This window comes from Cantharellus anzutake, assembly GCF_015039405.1.
Source record: "Cantharellus anzutake strain C23 chromosome Unknown EI90scaffold_9, whole genome shotgun sequence".
Lineage (NCBI taxonomy): Eukaryota > Fungi > Basidiomycota > Agaricomycetes > Cantharellales > Hydnaceae > Cantharellus > Cantharellus anzutake.
In genome coordinates, this window is record NW_024066959.1 from 1,211,379 (window position 1) to 1,230,076 (window position 18,698).

At 48.6% G+C, this 18,698-nt stretch overlaps 6 protein-coding genes across 6 annotated transcripts; 4 read left to right on the forward strand and 2 right to left on the reverse strand.

The window, feature by feature from the left end:
• Nucleotides 1-797: 797 nt before the first annotated feature.
• On the forward strand, nt 798-1,535 carry EI90DRAFT_2910618 (uncharacterized protein; the record flags this gene model as incomplete). Its single annotated transcript, XM_039054405.1, has 2 exons — nt 798-1,113; nt 1,177-1,535. The coding sequence occupies 2 exons, from the start codon at nt 798-800 to the stop codon at nt 1,533-1,535; spliced, it is 675 nt and encodes a 224-aa protein (XP_038920072.1).
• Nucleotides 1,536-1,945: 410 nt separating this feature from the next.
• Nucleotides 1,946-2,425, forward strand: EI90DRAFT_2910625 (uncharacterized protein; the record flags this gene model as incomplete). The annotated part of the gene is made up of 1 exon (XM_039054406.1): nt 1,946-2,425. One exon carries the CDS (start codon nt 1,946-1,948, stop codon nt 2,423-2,425), a length of 480 nt encoding a protein of 159 aa, XP_038920073.1.
• A 663-nt stretch (nt 2,426-3,088) lies between these two features.
• EI90DRAFT_2910458 (uncharacterized protein) lies at nt 3,089-3,376 on the forward strand (the record flags this gene model as incomplete). The annotated part of the gene is made up of 1 exon (XM_039054399.1): nt 3,089-3,376. A coding segment is annotated over one exon (288 nt), but the record flags the coding sequence as incomplete, so codon positions are not given.
• An 865-nt stretch (nt 3,377-4,241) lies between these two features.
• EI90DRAFT_2909718 (uncharacterized protein) lies at nt 4,242-5,378 on the forward strand (the record flags this gene model as incomplete). Its single annotated transcript, XM_039054375.1, has 4 exons — nt 4,242-4,404; nt 4,490-4,636; nt 4,730-4,990; nt 5,089-5,378. 4 exons carry the CDS (start codon nt 4,242-4,244, stop codon nt 5,376-5,378), a joined length of 861 nt encoding a protein of 286 aa, XP_038920075.1.
• Nucleotides 5,379-5,691: 313 nt separating this feature from the next.
• On the reverse strand, nt 5,692-7,304 carry EI90DRAFT_3043530 (uncharacterized protein). Its single transcript, XM_039059259.1, has 5 exons — nt 7,237-7,304; nt 6,868-7,178; nt 6,711-6,810; nt 6,421-6,641; nt 5,692-6,363 (listed from the first exon to the last, which is right to left on the reverse strand). Exons 2-5 carry the CDS (start codon nt 7,057-7,059, stop codon nt 5,860-5,862), a joined length of 1,017 nt encoding a protein of 338 aa, XP_038920076.1. The 5' UTR covers nt 7,060-7,178; nt 7,237-7,304; the 3' UTR covers nt 5,692-5,859.
• A 2,983-nt stretch (nt 7,305-10,287) lies between these two features.
• On the reverse strand, nt 10,288-11,225 carry EI90DRAFT_2670474 (uncharacterized protein). The gene is made up of 2 exons (XM_039053438.1): nt 11,115-11,225; nt 10,288-11,036 (listed from the first exon to the last, which is right to left on the reverse strand). The coding sequence occupies exon 2, from the start codon at nt 11,024-11,026 to the stop codon at nt 10,541-10,543; it is 486 nt and encodes a 161-aa protein (XP_038920077.1). The 5' UTR covers nt 11,027-11,036; nt 11,115-11,225; the 3' UTR covers nt 10,288-10,540.
• Between the last annotated feature and the right edge of the window lie 7,473 nt (nt 11,226-18,698).

Consider the following 18,698-nt stretch of genomic DNA (forward strand, 5'->3'; position numbering starts at 1 on the left):
CGGGTCCTTTTGATTCCAATAGTGTTCTCTGATAGACTCTACCGGCCTCTCGATACAAGCGCCTGCATTGGAACTAGTCAGTATTCCAACATCGCCCTGCCACCCTTGCTGCATTCCCTCGGACAATTGGAAAACAAGCCATGCTGCCGGCCTGACAGCAAGGAACTGTGCTACCATGCAACGTCCCACTAACCTGACACCACTCCCCGATGTGTCTGTATTCTACAGCATAGTATCAAAGTCCATTAGTTAAACATAATAATAATCTTTGTCTTTGTCTTATACGTCAACAGTTGGTCATCAATCATTCCCTACCTGTAAAGTACAGAGAGTCAGTCACATCCAAAGTCATAATGCATTACAACTTTGAGCTAAATGAGCGCTGATATTGATTGGTGTCTATATTTGGCCAATGTACGGTGGGAGAGCCACCTGCCAAGCGTGAGAAGTGTCGGTGACGCCCATGGAGAGGAAGAGAATTACCCTGCACAACATGCGCCACATATATCATGACCAGAGTGGTTTGCGTCCGCGCGCCAGCCGCTATTGGACTGAACAACATTGCCCCCCCGACGACCCCCAAAATCCGCAAAGTGCCGAGCGCCTACTTCCGCCTGCTTGAAATGGAGTTTGACGACACTGACGCAAGTTTGGTATTTTGCATTGCCTACACTGCCTAATTTTGGCGCGACAACGAGGGGCATTCGCATTTTTGCTCCAGTCGCTCCCATATTCTCGGTGCTCCTTTACGTCCAAGTAGACACAGCTCCTTTCTTAAGCAGACTTGCCAACAACCTATGTCTCTCACGCTTAATCTCAATTGTTGGGGAGTTGGCGATGATGTTAACCGAGTGTTCCCGGTGGAAAATTTGAATACAAAGTCTATTGGTGCCCTCAAGAAAGCTATCCGGGGGGAGAAGCAGGTCGCTCTCCAACACGTTGACGCAGATGCCCTCACACTTTGGAAGGTTGCCATCCCATTCGACGTTTTCGAGGAGAAGAAGGTTGGACTTGAAGACGAACGAGTACTACTCTCGCCTGTGAAGACATTGTCCAGCATTTTCTCAGATCAACCTGATGACCAAAACCTACACATCGTTGTTCAGTTCCCTCGTGTTAGTGAGTCCATGATAGTCACAGTGCCTTCTCTGTCTGAGACCCATTTTCTATTTTTAGTGCCACCTCCCATCCCTCCTATCCCTATCCTCGAACTATACTGTCTCATTCGTGATGATGATGCCAGCCACATCTTTCCGGTCAAAATTGATAGTACAGAGTTTGTTGCCACCCTCAAGAAAGTCATCCGGGGGGAGAAGCAGGTCGCTTCCCAATACGTTGACGCAGATGCCCTCACACTCTGGATGGTTTCCATTCCATTCGGCGGCAGTTTCGAGGAGAATGTGAAGAACGCTGAACTTAAAGATGAGAAAACGCTATCACCTGTGCAGAGACTATCCGACATTTTCTTGCGTCCACCTCAGGGTGAACATCTGCACATCATTGTTAAGCCTCCACGTAGAAGTGAGCGCATATGATTGACTGGTTGTTGTGTTTACCCCTTACCTGTTCGAACGGCGTTACTCGTGCGGTTGCCCCATTCGGTAGTCAACGCACAGAAAGATACAGGTACGCAGTGCATACACTTCTGGCTTCTTATTGTTTGTTTATACATTCCATTGTTGGTTTTCTCGTGTGCTCCGCCGATACCCACCAACAGTTCCTCGTCACCGAAGAAGATCCATGCTACAGCGACTTGGCTATCACCCACCACTATCTCTGGGGAAATATGGATCATTTGCGTAGCATCATTTCCTACTCCCCGATCCAAGTACCCGACCTTGGAGTTAATGACGAATTTCAAGAATCTAAGACAGAGGACGTCGCGATGGATGATGTTACGGCAGACACTCAGGCAGTGTTTTATAACCTAATGAAGATTCCGGCGATGCCGCGGAATACATCCCAGGTGCTTGAAGAGAGCTTTTATGTGCGGGACGAATACAATATACTCAACGAATTCGTGGAGAAGCAGAGAGAATTGGCTATTGCTGGGCCCCTGTTCCTGCGGGCCAATGTTACTTGTTGGACAACCTGGAATAGGTCCGTGGGTTGTGCAGGATTGTCGTTGCACAATACGACTAATCACACTCCTAAAGGCAAGACTGTCTATTTGACATACTGTCTCCTGAATCGGCTCGCACAAGGAAAGCCCACCGTGCTTTCGAAGTCGCGTTTGATGCGTTTTGCCTTTCTCCGCTCTGGTGTTTACATGGTTCCAGGTGACTCCTTCGATTTTTGGAACCATCCTGAGGTCCATGCAGCTAGAGCAGATTTGCGTGGCCTTGTTCTCTTTGACCTCACCCCAGGTGAGAAGGTTGACAATCCGCATCGTCGCCCAAGCTGCAAGAGCTGTATCATTGGATAAAGGAATACCGTGTGATTAAGTTCTACATGAAAACATGGAGTTGGCAGGAGGTGTATCTATGTCGGTGAGTCCTCAGCTGCGTAGATGGAGAGGCCTCGCAGTACTGATCTCTTCCAGCCATTATGTCATAGAGCAGAGGCTCGAAGATGATGCTTGGCGTACTGCATTTATAAAGTATGGGGGTTCGGCAAGGTCTCTATTCGATCATACCCAACAAGCGCTAGATGATGACCTCACCTCAGCCATTATGGAATGCAACCTGAAGGACCTCTTCAACCAAGCAGTGAACCATGAGCCCCAGAAGTACAGCCACCATCTGGTTGAAATCAATCCGCTTCAAGACGCCCATGGTGTTGTCCAGGATCAATTGATACCACGCACACGGGTTATTTCCTTTATCTTCACTGAGCTGATGAAGAAGGGATCGGAATTGGTCAATACCTCAGCTCTTACTTCTACACTTGTATGAAGTATCCTTCCACGACCTCCACAGCCGGTCTCATGTTTGAAGCCCTTGGACATGTCTATATCAACAAAGCTAAAGCCGCTTTTGCTGTATGAGCGCTCAGCACCAGTTGCCAACAAGACTTGCATCTGGAACACATCAACTGCGAGAATGTGCAAGTATTCTCCGGACTGGACCCACCGTTTGGTGGGCCTGGGGACCAGGGGACCCGTTGTCCAGATGCAACCGAGTGCTACCAACCAGCTGCCGGTAACCTCTCCAACATTGATTCATTCGCTTTTGAAATGGATAAGAAGAATGCCATCACCGGGGTTGTCATGTTCCAGTATACAGTTACTTCACAACACTCTGTCAAGCCAAAATTTATCAACAAGCTTTGGGATGTGCTGACGAAACAGCACAACCGAAAATGGAAGTGGAAGCTTGTATTTGTCATCCCGAAGGGAAACCGTGGTTTCAGCAAAGTATGCCCACCAAGGGCTTGAAACCACAGGTGGATCAATTTGTGCTGAGAGTTGATTTGGAGGATATGTGGGGTGCCATGTGCAAGTCTGCAGAGAAAGCTGGTCACTCCCGTGAACGTTAGCCTTCCCACTCTTGGACTCTTTTCTATGTCCTTCCCACTTTCTTGTACTGAAATTGTGTAATACAGTCGTGTGCCTATGAGGAATTATCCTTTTCCAGTTCAACGGGATTCCCGAATCTGCAGGATTGCAGAATTGGGGTATTCCCGAGATTCAAGTTCGAAGCAAACGCGTCATAGACCATAAATTGTCCCACTGCATCCGAAGTGATCAGATGTGTTGTCAGTAACAGGTCGGCGGCGCTGGGTTATAGAGATCATCATCATCTGAGATCGAAGATATGGCAGCGCCGCCCCTCAGGTGACAGAACTTCAAGCACTAGAACCAGAAGGATAATCTATGGTCCACGATGGATAGATCAGAATCTGGTAAGCAATATAACGATTTGAAGAGGCCACACAACCGCCGGCTGAGATGGCAACCACCCGTGCTGGCTATATAGTGTAAGAGTCCCTAGTCGGTGGAAGCAACGAAGGAGCCACCAAGGTCGTTGAAGGTTTATCATTCATTACGCTTGTGTTGGGCTTCTTGTCACAAGTCACTGCCAAAAACATTTACTTTATTGGCTTCAGTGGTATCCTGGGTCAGAATGGTTCGAGACGCACAGTCGTGAGCATAAACACCGCCACGTCTGGCGCTTATTTGCACCAATTGTCGCCGGCAGGCTCCGTCGCAGACAGAAGCGAAATTCCAGATGTACTCTCACTCCCCTGCATATCACTCAGACGATAGCCTGTCTACCTCAGATGATGAAGTGCCTCCTGAAATGAGCCAGCCGGGAGTCCAGGACTCGAATGCTCAGGCTGATAACTACTTTGATTTCAACCCACCGGACAGTCCTTCGGGTGACCATGAAGTCGTGACTTGTCTCTGGAATAACTGTGGCAGGCAGTTTAACAAATTAAATCCTCTGATTACTCATGTACATGGTAAGGAACCTTGTGGACGCGTTAGCTTCACCTTTCCCTTGATGCCAATATGAATTCCATTCCCCCGTCAATCACACCCAATTAGAAGATCACGTCGGCGTTCACAAGTCAACGTACGCCTGCGACTGGGCAACTTGTTCACGCAGGGGGATGGCTCAAACGTCACGCTTTGCCCTCGTGTCGCATCTTCGATCTCACACCGGCGAGAAGCCTTTCACTTGTTCACTCCCAGGTTCGTTTGCTTCTTCGGCTCCGGTTCAAGCAGCTTGCTCAGAACGGTGCAACTACAAAAATGGAACGCTCATGTCCCTGTTGATTCACATAGAGTGCGATAAGTCTTTCACCCGCTCAGACGCATTAGCAAAACACATGCGTCTTCAGCACAACATCTCACCCCCACTACCAGGGCGCGGCAATCGCAAACGAAAGCGTCCCGATCCTGAAGAACTTCCCTCTCCATCTTCTACACCGGCACCAGGTGCGCGAGGTTCACATGTCAGTCAACCCGGGATCCCCAATGAAAAGCCTTTGGAAAATGATGAGGACGACCTTGGAGACTTCGTCGATTTTGAGGGAAATGGCACACGTCATGGTGGGTCCACCACGACAGCCGCCGCCCCTCTGTAGGATCAAATGGGTCCCCACCGCCTGTCTTCTTACCCCTCATTGCAACTCATGAGCCAGACACCTCTCCACATGCTGGAACCGTCCCACCTCACGAAATGGACGGCGAAGAGGATCTTTCGGATATCCCTGCTTCACTTGCCCAGCACTATGACTCTTCACGACGGACAATCTTTGAACGACGCATTCCTCAAGTGCGGTATTTGATCACCAAGGCGAAATTCCGATGGTTACTTGCAGAGCATCAATTATTGCTGGACGAACTAGACACCGTGAGAAAGGAGGAGGAGAGAATGCGAGCGTCCGTGGATGCAGTAATGGACCGTGTACTCGTCAAGGAGCTTGGGTAAGATTCCCTTTCTTCCTTGTGCACCTTTCCCTTATTCCTGCAATCGTAGTCCGGAAGCCGCAGAGCCCCTGGTAGGGGAACTCATGCCTCTGCCCATAAAAAATTACAACTATTCAATCGGCAGTGAGACAATATCACCAACCAAGCCCAGGAAGGGCCGATGAATCCCTTCAGCATCAGATTCCCGCATCGCTCTCACGATGACGACCCAATAATAGTCAATAAAATGTATCAAGATTTTAGTATTCTGATAGACAACATAATGGCGTACCGCCAGGATCAAGTCGGCGAGGAAGCATAAGAACAAATTATAGGTGAAGCGTAGAGAATCTTAAGTGTTGTGCGCAAGAAGAAAAGCTCCAGTTGAGCCGAAGCGCACAAGAAACAGACAACGGAACAAAAGCGAAGCAAATGGGAACCGTAGGGATATCAGATGCCTAACGTCAAGTAGACGAGCAGCACTTAGAGAATCAACGTGTACACTAAACGAAGAGTGTTTTCTTCCTGCCATTCCATTCCCAATCAACCTCCTCTTCTTGGGCACGCAACAAAGTGACACAGCTAATCTTCAGGCCATCGAACCGCAAAGCCTTTTCAGATCCAGACAAAAAAGAGCATAGAGGCGCTATCCCGCCGACGGTCCTCGGAGATGATGCACACAAGGGACAATTGCGATGAACATTAAGTGCCGTGGATGAAAGTGCCCTAACTGGCGGCTGCTGAGAATCCGGAAGGATGTATGGCAATATATCCGATTCGGAGGAAGGGGAAGATGATGAAGGTGTAGAGATGAAGGATGGCGGGGATGACAAAGCTGGGGAAGCGGGAAGTGAATCGGACGGAGATAGAAGGTTTTCGTCTAAGATGGGGTCGTGGTGATCACGAAGGAAATATGGAAGGAACGTCAGTTCGAGAATGCAAGATGGTGCACAGCTGATTTCGACGGAGCTGGACGTGGGCTTGTCCTCAAAAGAGGCATCGCGGATCTATTTACGGTACGGAGTTAGACACTGTAGCACGGACCAATCAATGAGGAGCCTTACACGTTCAACACCTTTGCAAATAGGCTGCTTTCTCATTTGGACCAATGACAGTCCTCCTTTAGCGTTTGAAAGCGGAGACAGGGTCACAGGGCAAGTCATCCATATATCCCAAAGCACGGTCCGGAAGGTTTCAAACGGAGTTTCAATGTTGATAGGGAAACGCTCGCTGTCTTGGAGAAATTTGAATACTGCTAGAGGATATTTCCATGAGGAAGACGTTTCTTGAAGATTGACCCACAAAACGTTATTGTCTTGCAAAGAAAAGGTTGGGATACACGGAAACAACTCGCCTAACGCATTTTGAACATTGATAGTGACAGACTCCTCAGTACGAGAGAACATGAGGCAGTGTTGAGTCCTGTACGTCTCAGATGGCAGAGACATAACGAACTAGCAAGGCGAATGAATCATCGTGGCATCAAAACTACAGTTCATCGGGAAGCGCACCTCTAGATCGGCCCCTCGAGCGCCAAACAGCACCGAAACCCTCTTCTTTAGCACGGTCGAAGTTAGAGAAAAGAATCGCCGAGACAGAATACTGCAATTAAGCATGTCCTGAACCCGAAGCATCTCGAAGACATCGCAGATAAGCTCAGAAGGCAAGATCTGGTCTATCGGAGGATCCGTATAACATCCCATCTATGAGTCGCGTCGTATCTGAAAACTATTAGGTCTAAAGTTAACGAGATGGGTATGGGGTCGGGAGGGAGGAATTAGGGTAGCAGAGCAGCAACAATTCTGCAATATTCCACGTGGCGCTAAAATTAAATTGTCATAAGTACATATTTCACACCGTGTCGGTGATGAGGCGCCGACCTCCCACGGGTTTTTGCAGTGCTGAGGGTTTTTCGGGCGTTGTTCCATTGCGAGTTATCAAATGCGTCGTTTCCGGGTCAGGTGTTGTTGCGTCCTGCTCACTTCGCCCAATATCACCTCCAAATCACCTCTTCTGCGTTCGCATCCGTACTAATTTGGGCTCTTACATTGGGGCGACAGGGCTGGTGAGTTATGTGTATGCTCAGGCCTTGCACTTTTTTTTGCAACTCTCGTCGTACAGCGCAGCCTTGGCTACATAATTTTATGATCAGTTCTTGCTTACTGAGCATCCTTTTTCTCATTGACGTTCACTGCGAGCGTATGGCTTATTGGTCTCTTTTGTGTTCCCCCTCCTCCCCATCATCCACGTTTGTCGTTTCACCCTCCGAGTTTTCTGTGTACTGTGTCATACCGCTAGGTCGAAATTCGACCGATTAGGTTATCATTATCACCTAGCTTATCTGAGCTACTGCGATGTTAAGCTCATCAACCATGTCGAAGGAAAGTCTTGACGTCAAGTGCGCCTACAATTACGCCCTCAAATCGAAGGAATCGACTATGTCCGTGGACAGGGGCATTCAAACTAAGTGTCTCATGGGATGGATATGACAGGCACCAAGGCCCTCACAGACATGCCTGAACCCTTGCCATTAGCATCTCAACATCATGTACATCGCCTGATCGGCAACACTTGTTTCAGCCTGGACAACATTTATTTCTGGAAAAAAGCGATCCCAATACACACCGATGCTGCTCGTCTTCGGCATGATTTTCAAACGGTGAACATGAGTACGATTCAGTAAGAATAAGTGAATCGGATACAATGCGGAGAATATCTGGGTTTGTGGTGAAAGGAATGCCAAAATAACTGAAGCCTCAGACAAACCCCAGCCCGTCAATTGCACACATCCACAATGACCTACACCAAATGGTGAACCCTTGATTCAAGCAAAAGAGTGTAGAGAACAGCAAGACTTACCATTGTCAACGTCTTAAGCGGCGTTAGGGCAGCGGCGAGGAGCATGTCCTTGCTTGCCACAGATACGGCAGCTGGTCCTCTTCGTCTCAGAGCAAGAGGACGAGATATGTCCATCACGTCCACCTGAGGACTCTAGTTAGCGATAGGGCAATGAGTACTACCGCACATCCTACTGACAGTTGTAGCTTTAGGGTGTACAGAAATTAGATCACGATCGCCAGTACTCATTCGCAGTGAACTCACCAAACAGGGTCCCAGCCTTAGGGCAGGAGGCAGCAAGGTGACCGGCTACACGAGGGAGCAACAAGGTTGGACCAGTCAGAAGAGGTTGGGTGCAATCCAACCCATGCAGTTTGCAAGGAAAGTGTTACGACAGGTAAAGATGAGATAATCAGCACTGTGCCACACATAACAATGACATTGAGACAGTAATGAATGAACCACTCAAGCTACAAAGTTTGAAAGACCCTCAAGGCGATTCAAGCTTGATCGCTCGATTTACAAGCGGAAGAGGAGAAACCAACGAGAAACGATCACAATTGAGCCAAACACTCACGTTGGCCGCAGTTGAAGCAAGTCTTGCCAGGCATTGTTCAAAGTTTTGAGAAGAGGTAACAAAGGTTCAGAGAGAAAAGAGAAACGCCTATGTGAACGCCTAAGAGAAAGGGAGGAGCCGCGAAAATTTTCAACTATGTAGTAGGGCGCCGGCACCCGCCGCGTCAAATTTGCTTCCGAACAGGAATTAGCTCTCATTCAAGAGGCACGTCACGATGAGAGTGCAATCCTCAGAGATTGGGACGGGAAGGGGCTGGAGGGGGGGGGAGGTGACCGGTTGTCTAGCATATTTATACGCGGTGCTGGATACATCGTGGGGACTCATCATGAGTACCACAAGGGTCAGGGAAAAGAAATATAATCCCAGGAATTCACCCCAGAACTAGTGGCGCAATCCACAAGGCTCGACGGATTAGTGGTATTGATAGGGGGGAAGCTTAAATTGCAGGAGGGGCCATTTCCCAGCCTGCGTCAGAAGGAACCTTCGCGGCTTGCCCTTGGCCCTTGTTACATTCTACAAATAAACTCAGAACACGCTGATGAGCGGCTGGGAATACTCAACCCAAGCTGCCAGCCCGACGGCTCATTGGGGAGGTACTCAAGAGACTGGGACCGGTAGTTCCCGCGGGCTCGTCGACGTCGAACGCACACCGCTCCCTAGAACCACAATACCCAACACTTGTAGAATGCTCGTTTCATTCTGACAGAGACCCATACCATGCGATGCATGCAGGAATGGCTAGCTTTGGCGAGCCCAACCCATCAGAGATTGGTGATGACCATAGCTGTATCTGCTGCGCGCGCGAACATGCCTGGAGAACGGAAAAGGGCGAAGTGACGCCCGGGATTCGTGAGGTGATGCTGGGATAACATTGCGCATGGCAGGCGTTGGACAAGGGAACAAGATACACGATTGCGAATGGCTCTCAGCCATGGGTGCAGACAGTGACGGTCCGGGATAGCCGCTGAACCTGGGAATCCATGGGAATCAAAGGGAAAAAGGGGGCCGAGCCAAACGGGGAACGATCATTGTTCTGAAGCATGGAACATGGTGGCACCGCTAGTCGCACAATCTGGACTGGATCGAGAAAGAACTCGCATATTCGCGAGGGATAGCCAATCAGGACGGAGAGATGTGGAAGTCCCACAAATCCGAGCGCCCGCACTCTGCACCCCAGTTAACCCACAGACGCACAAGGAAAGTAAGACAACGGAGGACGCTCCAAGTGAGAAATTCAAGCGGAGCCGGTCGAAACATTTTTAGACCCAAGGGCGAGGTGTGCAAATGCGCCGTTCATGAGGAAATAATAGCAATCGGAGATTGGTGCAGCAACCAGCGCGTGCACTAATGACAAGGTGAACTCGGGCTCTTCGACCTCTGCGCAGAGCCAGCGGCAGTACCCTGGAAGAGATACAATCTAGAAAGCGCCGCGCATGCAGCATCCCTCAACAACCAAGACTGGAGAGCTCAACAAATTCGCAAAGCCGAAATCAGCGTTTCACGGTTTCGCGACCCTGGGTATCAAATGACTGTGGATACGTGATGGAACAGACATCGAAAAAGCCGGAATACCCAAGGCGAACGTATCCACTGGGTCAAGCATTTTTTCGATTGCCCGTTCACCCGACGCCCCCCGGAGCTATGGGCCAAACATGCTGATGATTAGCACTGCGGCATTCACAAACCACAGCGACGCCACTCTGATGAAAACGGTCCCTTTTGTCGGGGAATCCCCCGCCACTTAGCACCAAGAAAGCTACGCGCCTCGGTCAGCGGGAGAAAAATTGACGTGTTGCACACGCTATGGATGACAAGCAGTCGCGCTTGAACCCACGCACCGAATCCCCCCACTGGCGTCTATTCGCCACAATTGGGTATCTTCGACCAGATGAGAATAGTGTCCTGTTCGCACTTGATGTGATACAGAGGTTGGCCGATGGCCAAGCCACAGGCTTTCGAGGGAAGGAAGACACAACTACGTAACTAGCATGTATGCAGCGCCATATGATACATACTTGGTCCAATTTTTCAAGTTGTTGTGCAGGCATGGCCGGCCCGAGACTGATTGACCGCGCTTTCGCAACAGTAACTCTCAGTCCATGCAGGACAATCAGGACCAGCCACACAATGATCCACGACAATAACCAAGATGAGGCAAGTTTTACGGTCAGGGGAAGTCCGCCAAGTTGACACGCACCTAGGCGTTGCGAACCAATTTCTTCCACGGAAAGCAAGTGTGCAAACCTGTATGCCATGGAATCCAGTCTGCTGGGTCTCAATATTTAGTTAGCAGAAACGCACTAGAGCACTGACACTGAAGCGATGGTTATCGCCAAGTCTGACCTCACGCAAATAAGTACCAGAAATCCCAACACGCTTTTCTCGTTTGTCACATCCCAAACACAGTCCGGAGGCAGAACAGTCCACCTTGACTATTTGCCACACACACTCTCTTCATTAGAACACCTTGTAACTACCCTGCACACTCCCCAATGACCCCATGTATGCGAGCGAAGAGCGAGTGCCAATGTCCTGACCTCAGGCATCCATGGCATACAACCCCCTTCCAGCAGCGTTAGAACTTGACTACCAAACACCCATCAAAGCCAAAAACCCATAACCTGAGGCCACCAGCGCCAATCGTGCCAGCGTTTGTGTGTCTTGGGGAGACACTGAGCAACATCTCTCGGAGATCAAGGCGGTGAGGCTGTGCTGCTTGTGTCTCGAAGAATATAATTGCGCAACCGTTCCTTTCGCATCGCACGCTTTGACACCGGCTTGGTGCCAAACTAACTGATCGCACAAGGCTGTTTTTTCTTTAACTTGTGTCCCATCGTTTGCTTTTACCGCGTTTCCCTCGCGGACTTGTCAAAAAAAAGACGGAGGGTTTTCTCCACCGAATCCTTTGCGGCTCCACAGGGACCTTTGTCTCATGCAGCCGGCTCTCCAGGTCGTAAGGCTTCCGTCCCTCACTGCTACCAGTATCAATGGACGTGGTGATCTCAGCATCATTTTTTTCCCCTTCATCAGTCCTGTTTCGGTCCCCCCACCATGTGAGCATTATATTATTTGTCCCAAGTCGGAGATACATAGCGATACTACGTGAGGGTGGGGGTTGATTTCTGATACGTGAGCTCCACCCTTTCATGGTTGGCCGCTCAAGTGAAGAGGCAATGTATCCAATAATTCTCTGGGCCTGGGGCTTCGCGCACCATGAATTCTTTTTCTGATTGGTGATTCTCCCATCACCACCATCGTTTATTCTAATGTGCCAACCTGGCTCTAAGCGCAATATTACTCAAGGGCTTAAACAACCCCAGAGGACGATCCCCGGAAAACTCTCAGTTTTCACCAGTCCCTTCGCTTTACCGTACTTTTATCCTTATCCGTTACGTCTCGAGCCCCAGGCAGTGATACTAGTCGCACTCTCCAGTGCATGTTTAGCACAACTGGTTCTTATAACAGTCGCTTATTGCCAAATATGTTCTGCCCGGCTCCCCTCATGTGGGAACGATATTAGGCATCTTCCCAGGACATTGCTTCAGGCTTCCCGAAGAGCACAGAAGCTCGATCCAATCATGATGTCCTGAGGGCAATCGACCGGGGGAGTAGATCTTGGCTCTTGCGTACCCTAACCCTGCAGAGACCCCTTTTAATGGGCAATTCCCCGTGAACGCCGCTCGCCCCCCATCTCTTGGGTGATGCGATGTCCATTCGACTAACATGACTCGGTGTTGATCCCCCCCCCCCTTCCTGTTCCAACTGGTGGCAAAAACATATGATATATAGCATATAGCACTCCTGATTTCCTGATCTTTTGGAGAATCGGTGATCCACCACAGTACATTCGTGGGACAACATTGAAAGCTAAGGAGCTGTTTCTCCCCCGCGGCGAGCGAACAAGCGTTTGTGTTAATTGTAAATAAGCTGTACTTTGACTCCCCTGTTTTTCCAGCACAAAGCTCTTCTTGCAGGGACTTCCAATCATGAGCCCCCCCCCCCCCCACCATTCATTGGATATCGTAGCACCACAACAAATTACATAGAATGGAACAGAATCAGCCCTTGTTCTAAAATGTCTTACCTGGATTCTTCGGCTCCGAACTCTTTTGCTAGCCGGAATGGAACTCGCAACCGCTTCGGATGGGTACGTTCCCTTGGGGGTGCGATCGAATGTTTATCATGCACGGGGCCTTAATGGGAAACAATGGAAACACATCATACTGGTGTATTGTTCAACCACGCAGGGACTTGGTGATTCTCCGTTGTAATGTAAACCTGCGAGACTGGGGGGGGAGAGGGAAATTTAATATCTTGATATTACCTATCTGGAGCCCACATGGTCATTGGGTGACTGGTAACACGATCGAACTAAGCATATTTATAGGATACATCCCCAACTGACAACGAGCATACCTCTTGCCAGATATATATATATAAAGTGGCGGTCTCAAGGTATTCCGCTTTATCCTTCGCCGGCTGGCATCCGACCAAATGGAAATTTTACTACATATACGGCCGATCGTCACCCCAAACATCGATCGATAGCAACACTCAATTCAACTGGTGATGATCGCCCGTTTCTTTCATCCTGGCCTGCGACATTCGCCACACATACACGCACGCACGCACGCATGCACGCACAAGAAGCTCAATCTTTGAACATGTCCACCTGATAGTCACTTTGTTTATAAGAGGTCAATAATTGATCCTAGCCGAATGGAACAGGACCAATTCCGGTTGTTATTACTTGGCATAAAATGCAAATCAAGCTCCTCCAACCACTGGCGGCAGTGTTTTGATTTTTGAGGTGGGTTGCAAAAAAAAAAAAAAATCTCCCAGACGGGCGCGGGGCCTCTGGGTAACCGACCAAATTGCAAAGAGCGATACATGGATACAGTGGCGAGGCGTTAAAAAAAAAGTTACTTGAGCGGTGACATGCATGATAAACGGGGTTGGGTATATAATATGATTATCGATCGATCGGGGTAATCAGATTTAGTGTCATCATGCCATGGGTTTGTTAATTTCTTAATCCAACATGATATTTCTCCATGAATAACAGGTACACCTAACGTACACGTACGTACCCGGTTGCAGAGTCTGCTATACATGCTACCCTACTACTATATGTGTATGTCAACAGCGAATGGCCTTGAGTGGATGTACGATAGAGCTAGCTAGCCAAGGCGCGCGTTGGGGGGGGGGGGGGGTAAAATTAAAAAGCACAGCTAAATAATTATTAATATTAATCTCTCCCCCCCCCCCCCCCTTGCTGAAAACAGTCCCCTGATCCTGCGCGCACGCGGGCCCGGGGCCGCTTTTATGAATTCCGGAGCTTTTGTTAATTCCTAAAAGTGGGAAAAAAAAAAAACCACTACAATATTAGTGTTGATCTATCTCAGTACTCTATCATACGATAGATTCACTCTCCTCGCTTTTTGCTCGTCGTTTGGGGTTGATCATCAAGTTGGAAATCATTGTACCGGAGCTAGGCGCCGCCGGTACATATGTTTTGTGGTCAGGTCGAGTTACACAGCAAGTATTACGCAGCAATACATATACACATCATGCAGCTTTAGCTTGGTACTCATTGTCTTTCGTAGGTGATACGGTCGCTGAATTATAAGGTGATAAACATCCATGGTCCATTCAGAGTGTGTACGTATATAGCCATCAGGCCGGCTAACACAGCATTCGTGAGCATAAGGCGCCGTTACAGGCAGATGATCAAAAACCAAAGCCTTGACGTGATATATATCGATATATAAAGTACGAGAATTAACAAAGGCTAGGTCGAGCCCAGCTATAGTGGGGGCCTTTGTTTTTTTTTTTGTTCGCTCACGTACGGGCAGGTCCGGGTCAGCCTAGCTAGACGCCTACTCTGTAACACATGCACAGTACTGGCATTGGCGGTTGGACGAAGTTGGTGTTGATCAGTATTAATTTTTGACGCGTTTACAAGGATTAGATAGGCGCCTAGCTAGCTAGCGAGCTCTAGCCTTGAAGTGATAAGCAGTACTCATCAAGTAAAACCCCCAACCACGATAGATGATAGCCGACTGATCTAGCACATGCAATAGGCGAGGTCGGAAGACGGGATCTAGATAGACATGCACCAGCGCAAGCGGCGGGCTAGCGTGATTGCATTGCCAAGTGGTTCTGCTGACAAGGGGGGCAATATCTACAGGCTCGAGCGATAAGTGGCCCTAGGTCAACGTTGTTCGGGGTTTGAACTCACCCGGTGATACGAGAGTGGAATTTATGCTGCCGGATATATTCTATACCTGGATACCCAACGAAGTATAATAATAACCAATAGCCGGGAAAGGGCGAGTTGAATTATTTTTATTTTTATTTTTTTCAATTTCCCCACAAAGGCGCGCGCACGCGGAAGGGCGCGTTTGTTAGTGAGAGCTTTTTTTCATACATGTGGAAAAAAAAAAAAAAACGAGTTTCACCCACGTGAAAACGGTTGGGGCGGTGAAACAAATCCTTAAAAGGGCAGCCCGGGCGCGTCTGCATGCCATGTGCAAAAAGAAGAACCGAAGTTTTTGTTGTTTTTGGCTTGTGCAAAGGAAGGGGCCACCGAAGCAGAGCGAACCTAATTCGAAAACTTTTGGTATATTAAATGATTCAATTTAATTCATACCTCCCCCCCTTTGTCTTGCTCAGTCTGACACACCACAAACGCACACACACACACACACACACACAGACGCTCCACTGTATGTAGATTTCACGCGCAAAGATAGCCGGAGTAATAAAAAAGTGACAGACATACATCCAAACTCGTGAAAGTTCAAAACATCCAAGGTTTGGTGGTTTCACACGCTATTGATGATGATGATGATGATAGAACGATAAGTAAGTAATATCGATGATGTTGATTGTTTGATGATTGATCAACAAAAAGAAATAATGCCAGACATCATCAACCCGGGTGTATGTACTGCCATTGGGAATAACTTTGTACCTTTCATACCCAAATGTCCTACTTCCCCCCAACCCCCACTTACAGAGGAATCTAGTAACCCAAGCACAAGATAACATTCTTCCTGTTACACTGGGTTCGGCCATCTGGCACCACATCCCCGCAAGGCCACATGGGTCAAAGGTCCTTCTCTGACTCCCCGGTGTGGCGCTACCGACCTTATCTCTCTTCCGGAACCCGAGATACGTTCGGTATCGTATCGAATTTGAATCGTTCGCGATCATACCCCCGCCGGTCTGAAGAGCTCTCAGTATTGTACTGCCACGGAGTAAGCGGGAAATGATCAACCCTTTCCTAGCCTTTGTAGTGATGTATCAAGTTCATTAACTTGGTGAACAATGCATATGACCGCCCTTTGAAAGATAATACCCACACCTACTCACTAGCTTACTGCGCTCATTTTTGCACTTTGCACCGTGGGTCAATGTCAATGACGTCAAACGGATCGAATTGCACCCACGATACCATCGCAACAACCTCCACAAAGTCATTGGGTTCGAACCTTCTTACCCCCCTCCCTTACAAACGTGATTCGCACCCCTACAACCACGGCCATTCCATACAGTCATTTCGGCTTCTCTGACCCTACCATCAACCCATCTTCGCGGTGAGCGGTCACCTCCGGCTTGTACTTCTAACCCCGCTTGATCAACTTAAGATCAAGGACCTTTGAAATATAACGTACACACACCAATGATAATCATCCTCCCATGTTCCCATTTTTGAGAGCTTGTCGTAAACTGACCGAACGGAATATAATATTGCAGTATTCGGTACATATTCTCATGTTGTTGCAAAGATTGACATCTTATAACGTACGACGTCATCCTTCCTGCCTCAAACGTTCCCAGGCACGGACCTAAATCATGTGGTACCCGGAACTCCCAAAGGCGCGCTTCTACATATGCTTGCACACGTGCGGAATACGACTGTACTTGCTTGTCCATCAAGACTTCGAAATCCCCCCCCTCCCCCTTGATCTTGATCATCTCCCCATATATTCCCACACATGCACCCATGAGGCTGCACAGCTGCCTTGAGTAATTAATTAATATCCAAGTATTGTAAGGGCGTTTACTGGTAATATATACGTTACATACAACCATATAATGCGTGCTTGGACAAAGTACCCAAACCCAACCAGTCAGGTAACCGCATACGGCTTGGCGTTACATTTTGGGCAAACAAGTGTATAAAGTATTAGTTTTGCAATCACCGCTTCCGGTCCGGGGGGGGATATTTCCAACCCCCCCCCCTTCTTACACGTTCCGTTCTCCCATGCGTTTACGTTTTTACGTTGGTCCTCCCGGTCCGAACCTTCCCTCAATCCATAGTCATATTGTATGTATGGGCGCACTCGCGGCCGGGAGGGGGCAAGTTAATTTCTAGATTTTCGTTAGCCCGCCGTTTTTTTTTTTTGGGGGGGGGGGTCCAAGAATTAGGAGAGTATCCCGGGGTCGGCCACCGAAATCCCATCCCCACATTCTTCACACGCACACGCACACGCACACGCACGCAACACACACACACACTAGGAGCCCCTGGGGGTTGTCTCTTTTACTCAAGTACAATATGCATTGTGCGAAAATAAAAAAAGGCCTTGCGTGTGAACGTGTTCAGTTTTGACGGTGTTGAGCGGGCGGCCGGGCTAAGCTTTTCATTCAACTCAGCCTATAGAGGATTATGTCTTTCCCAACAGGCGGAACCCTAGCTCACGCTAGCGCTGACCATGAGAGTCCATCCCTCCCTCCCCCCTCTACACGAAAAGTGCATTGTACGTGTGACGTACGTTTCCACAGCAATGTATCCCGGTATAGCATTTGCTCTACACCCGTGCCGTTGTTCAGGCCCAGGAACGCTCGTACGTCCCAATGGCTATGAGGGGGGAGGGGGGCAGCCGAACTGCAGCTAGGTGCGCTAGTGCCTATCGATCGATCGTGCGCGCGCACGCGAGTAAAGCGCTCCAGCCGCATCGAGGCTGCAACGTACCGGTACCTTTATCATGTGTGCGCCCACGTTGGGTGTAATAATTGTGCCGAAAACAAGCTTAACCATCAGTCTTTCCGTTCAGTTTGCCGATACGAACATACATACCTTCCTTCTTGTGAACGATGTTCCAATAATATAGCCAATATTGGGACCACAACATATCGCATTTGTATCACGTATCATGTAGGCACAGCAGTGGGGAAAAAAATGAAGAAATGTGATGCCAGTAATGCCAGTACTACCTACAGTGCTTGTAGCGTATGGGAACGAAACGTAATCAACCGCAATGAAACGTGGATATATATACGACGCAGCGAGAGAGGTGGTGGTGTGTATGTATGTGAAAGCAACCAGCGCATACCACAAGCTATATGGAGCAGCGAGATAGAAGATATCAACACGAGGGAAACCAAAAGAGACAAAAGAGGCAAAAAAGAAGAGAAAAAAGAAAAGAGTACGGTAATAAAGTTATAGATGACAAGTACTGTACCGATCGATCAGTGATGTTTAAAACTGGCTCGGCGGGAGGAGGTTCCGTATAAGTGGATTGTATATACTGTAGTCGGAAAAGATCGAGGTTGAGAATGGAATTACGGCGAAAAAGAAAAAGGAAAAAAAAAAAAAACAAGGACGATCGCGAGGGGCAAAAGGCAGTTGGCACCAAAAGAACAATCACGGCAAGCCAACCCAAAAAAAAAAAAAAACAAACAAAACAGATCAGATCAGATCAGCCCGAGCAGCGATTAGTGAACACAACAAATATGCAACAGAGTTGAAGACAATAGAACAGAGGGGAAAAAAATATACAAGAATACTTTTTTTTCGGTTGTTCGATAGCGGATGGCGAGGTGGGAGAAATAATCTCGATCGCCCTCATTCCCCATTGATAAGATAACGGGGCGAACGGACGGTGATCGCAAGCACCTTTGTTTTTTTTTTTTTTG

Excerpts from the sequence above, each read along its gene's own strand:
- EI90DRAFT_2670474 (XM_039053438.1), bottom strand. The coding sequence starts at position 11,026 with ATGGCATACAGGTTTGCACACTTGCTTTCCGTGGAAGAAATTGGTTCG.
- EI90DRAFT_3043530 (XM_039059259.1), bottom strand. The coding sequence starts at position 7,059 with ATGGGATGTTATACGGATCCTCCGATAGACCAGATCTTGCCTTCTGAG. Across the intron at positions 6,642-6,710 it reads CAATGTTCAAAATGCGTTAG|AAACGTCTTCCTCATGGAAA; the intron begins GCGAGTTGTTTC and ends TCAATCTTCAAG. Across the intron at positions 6,364-6,420 it reads TTTGCAAAGGTGTTGAACGT|ATCCGCGATGCCTCTTTTGA; the intron begins GTAAGGCTCCTC and ends TACCGTAAATAG.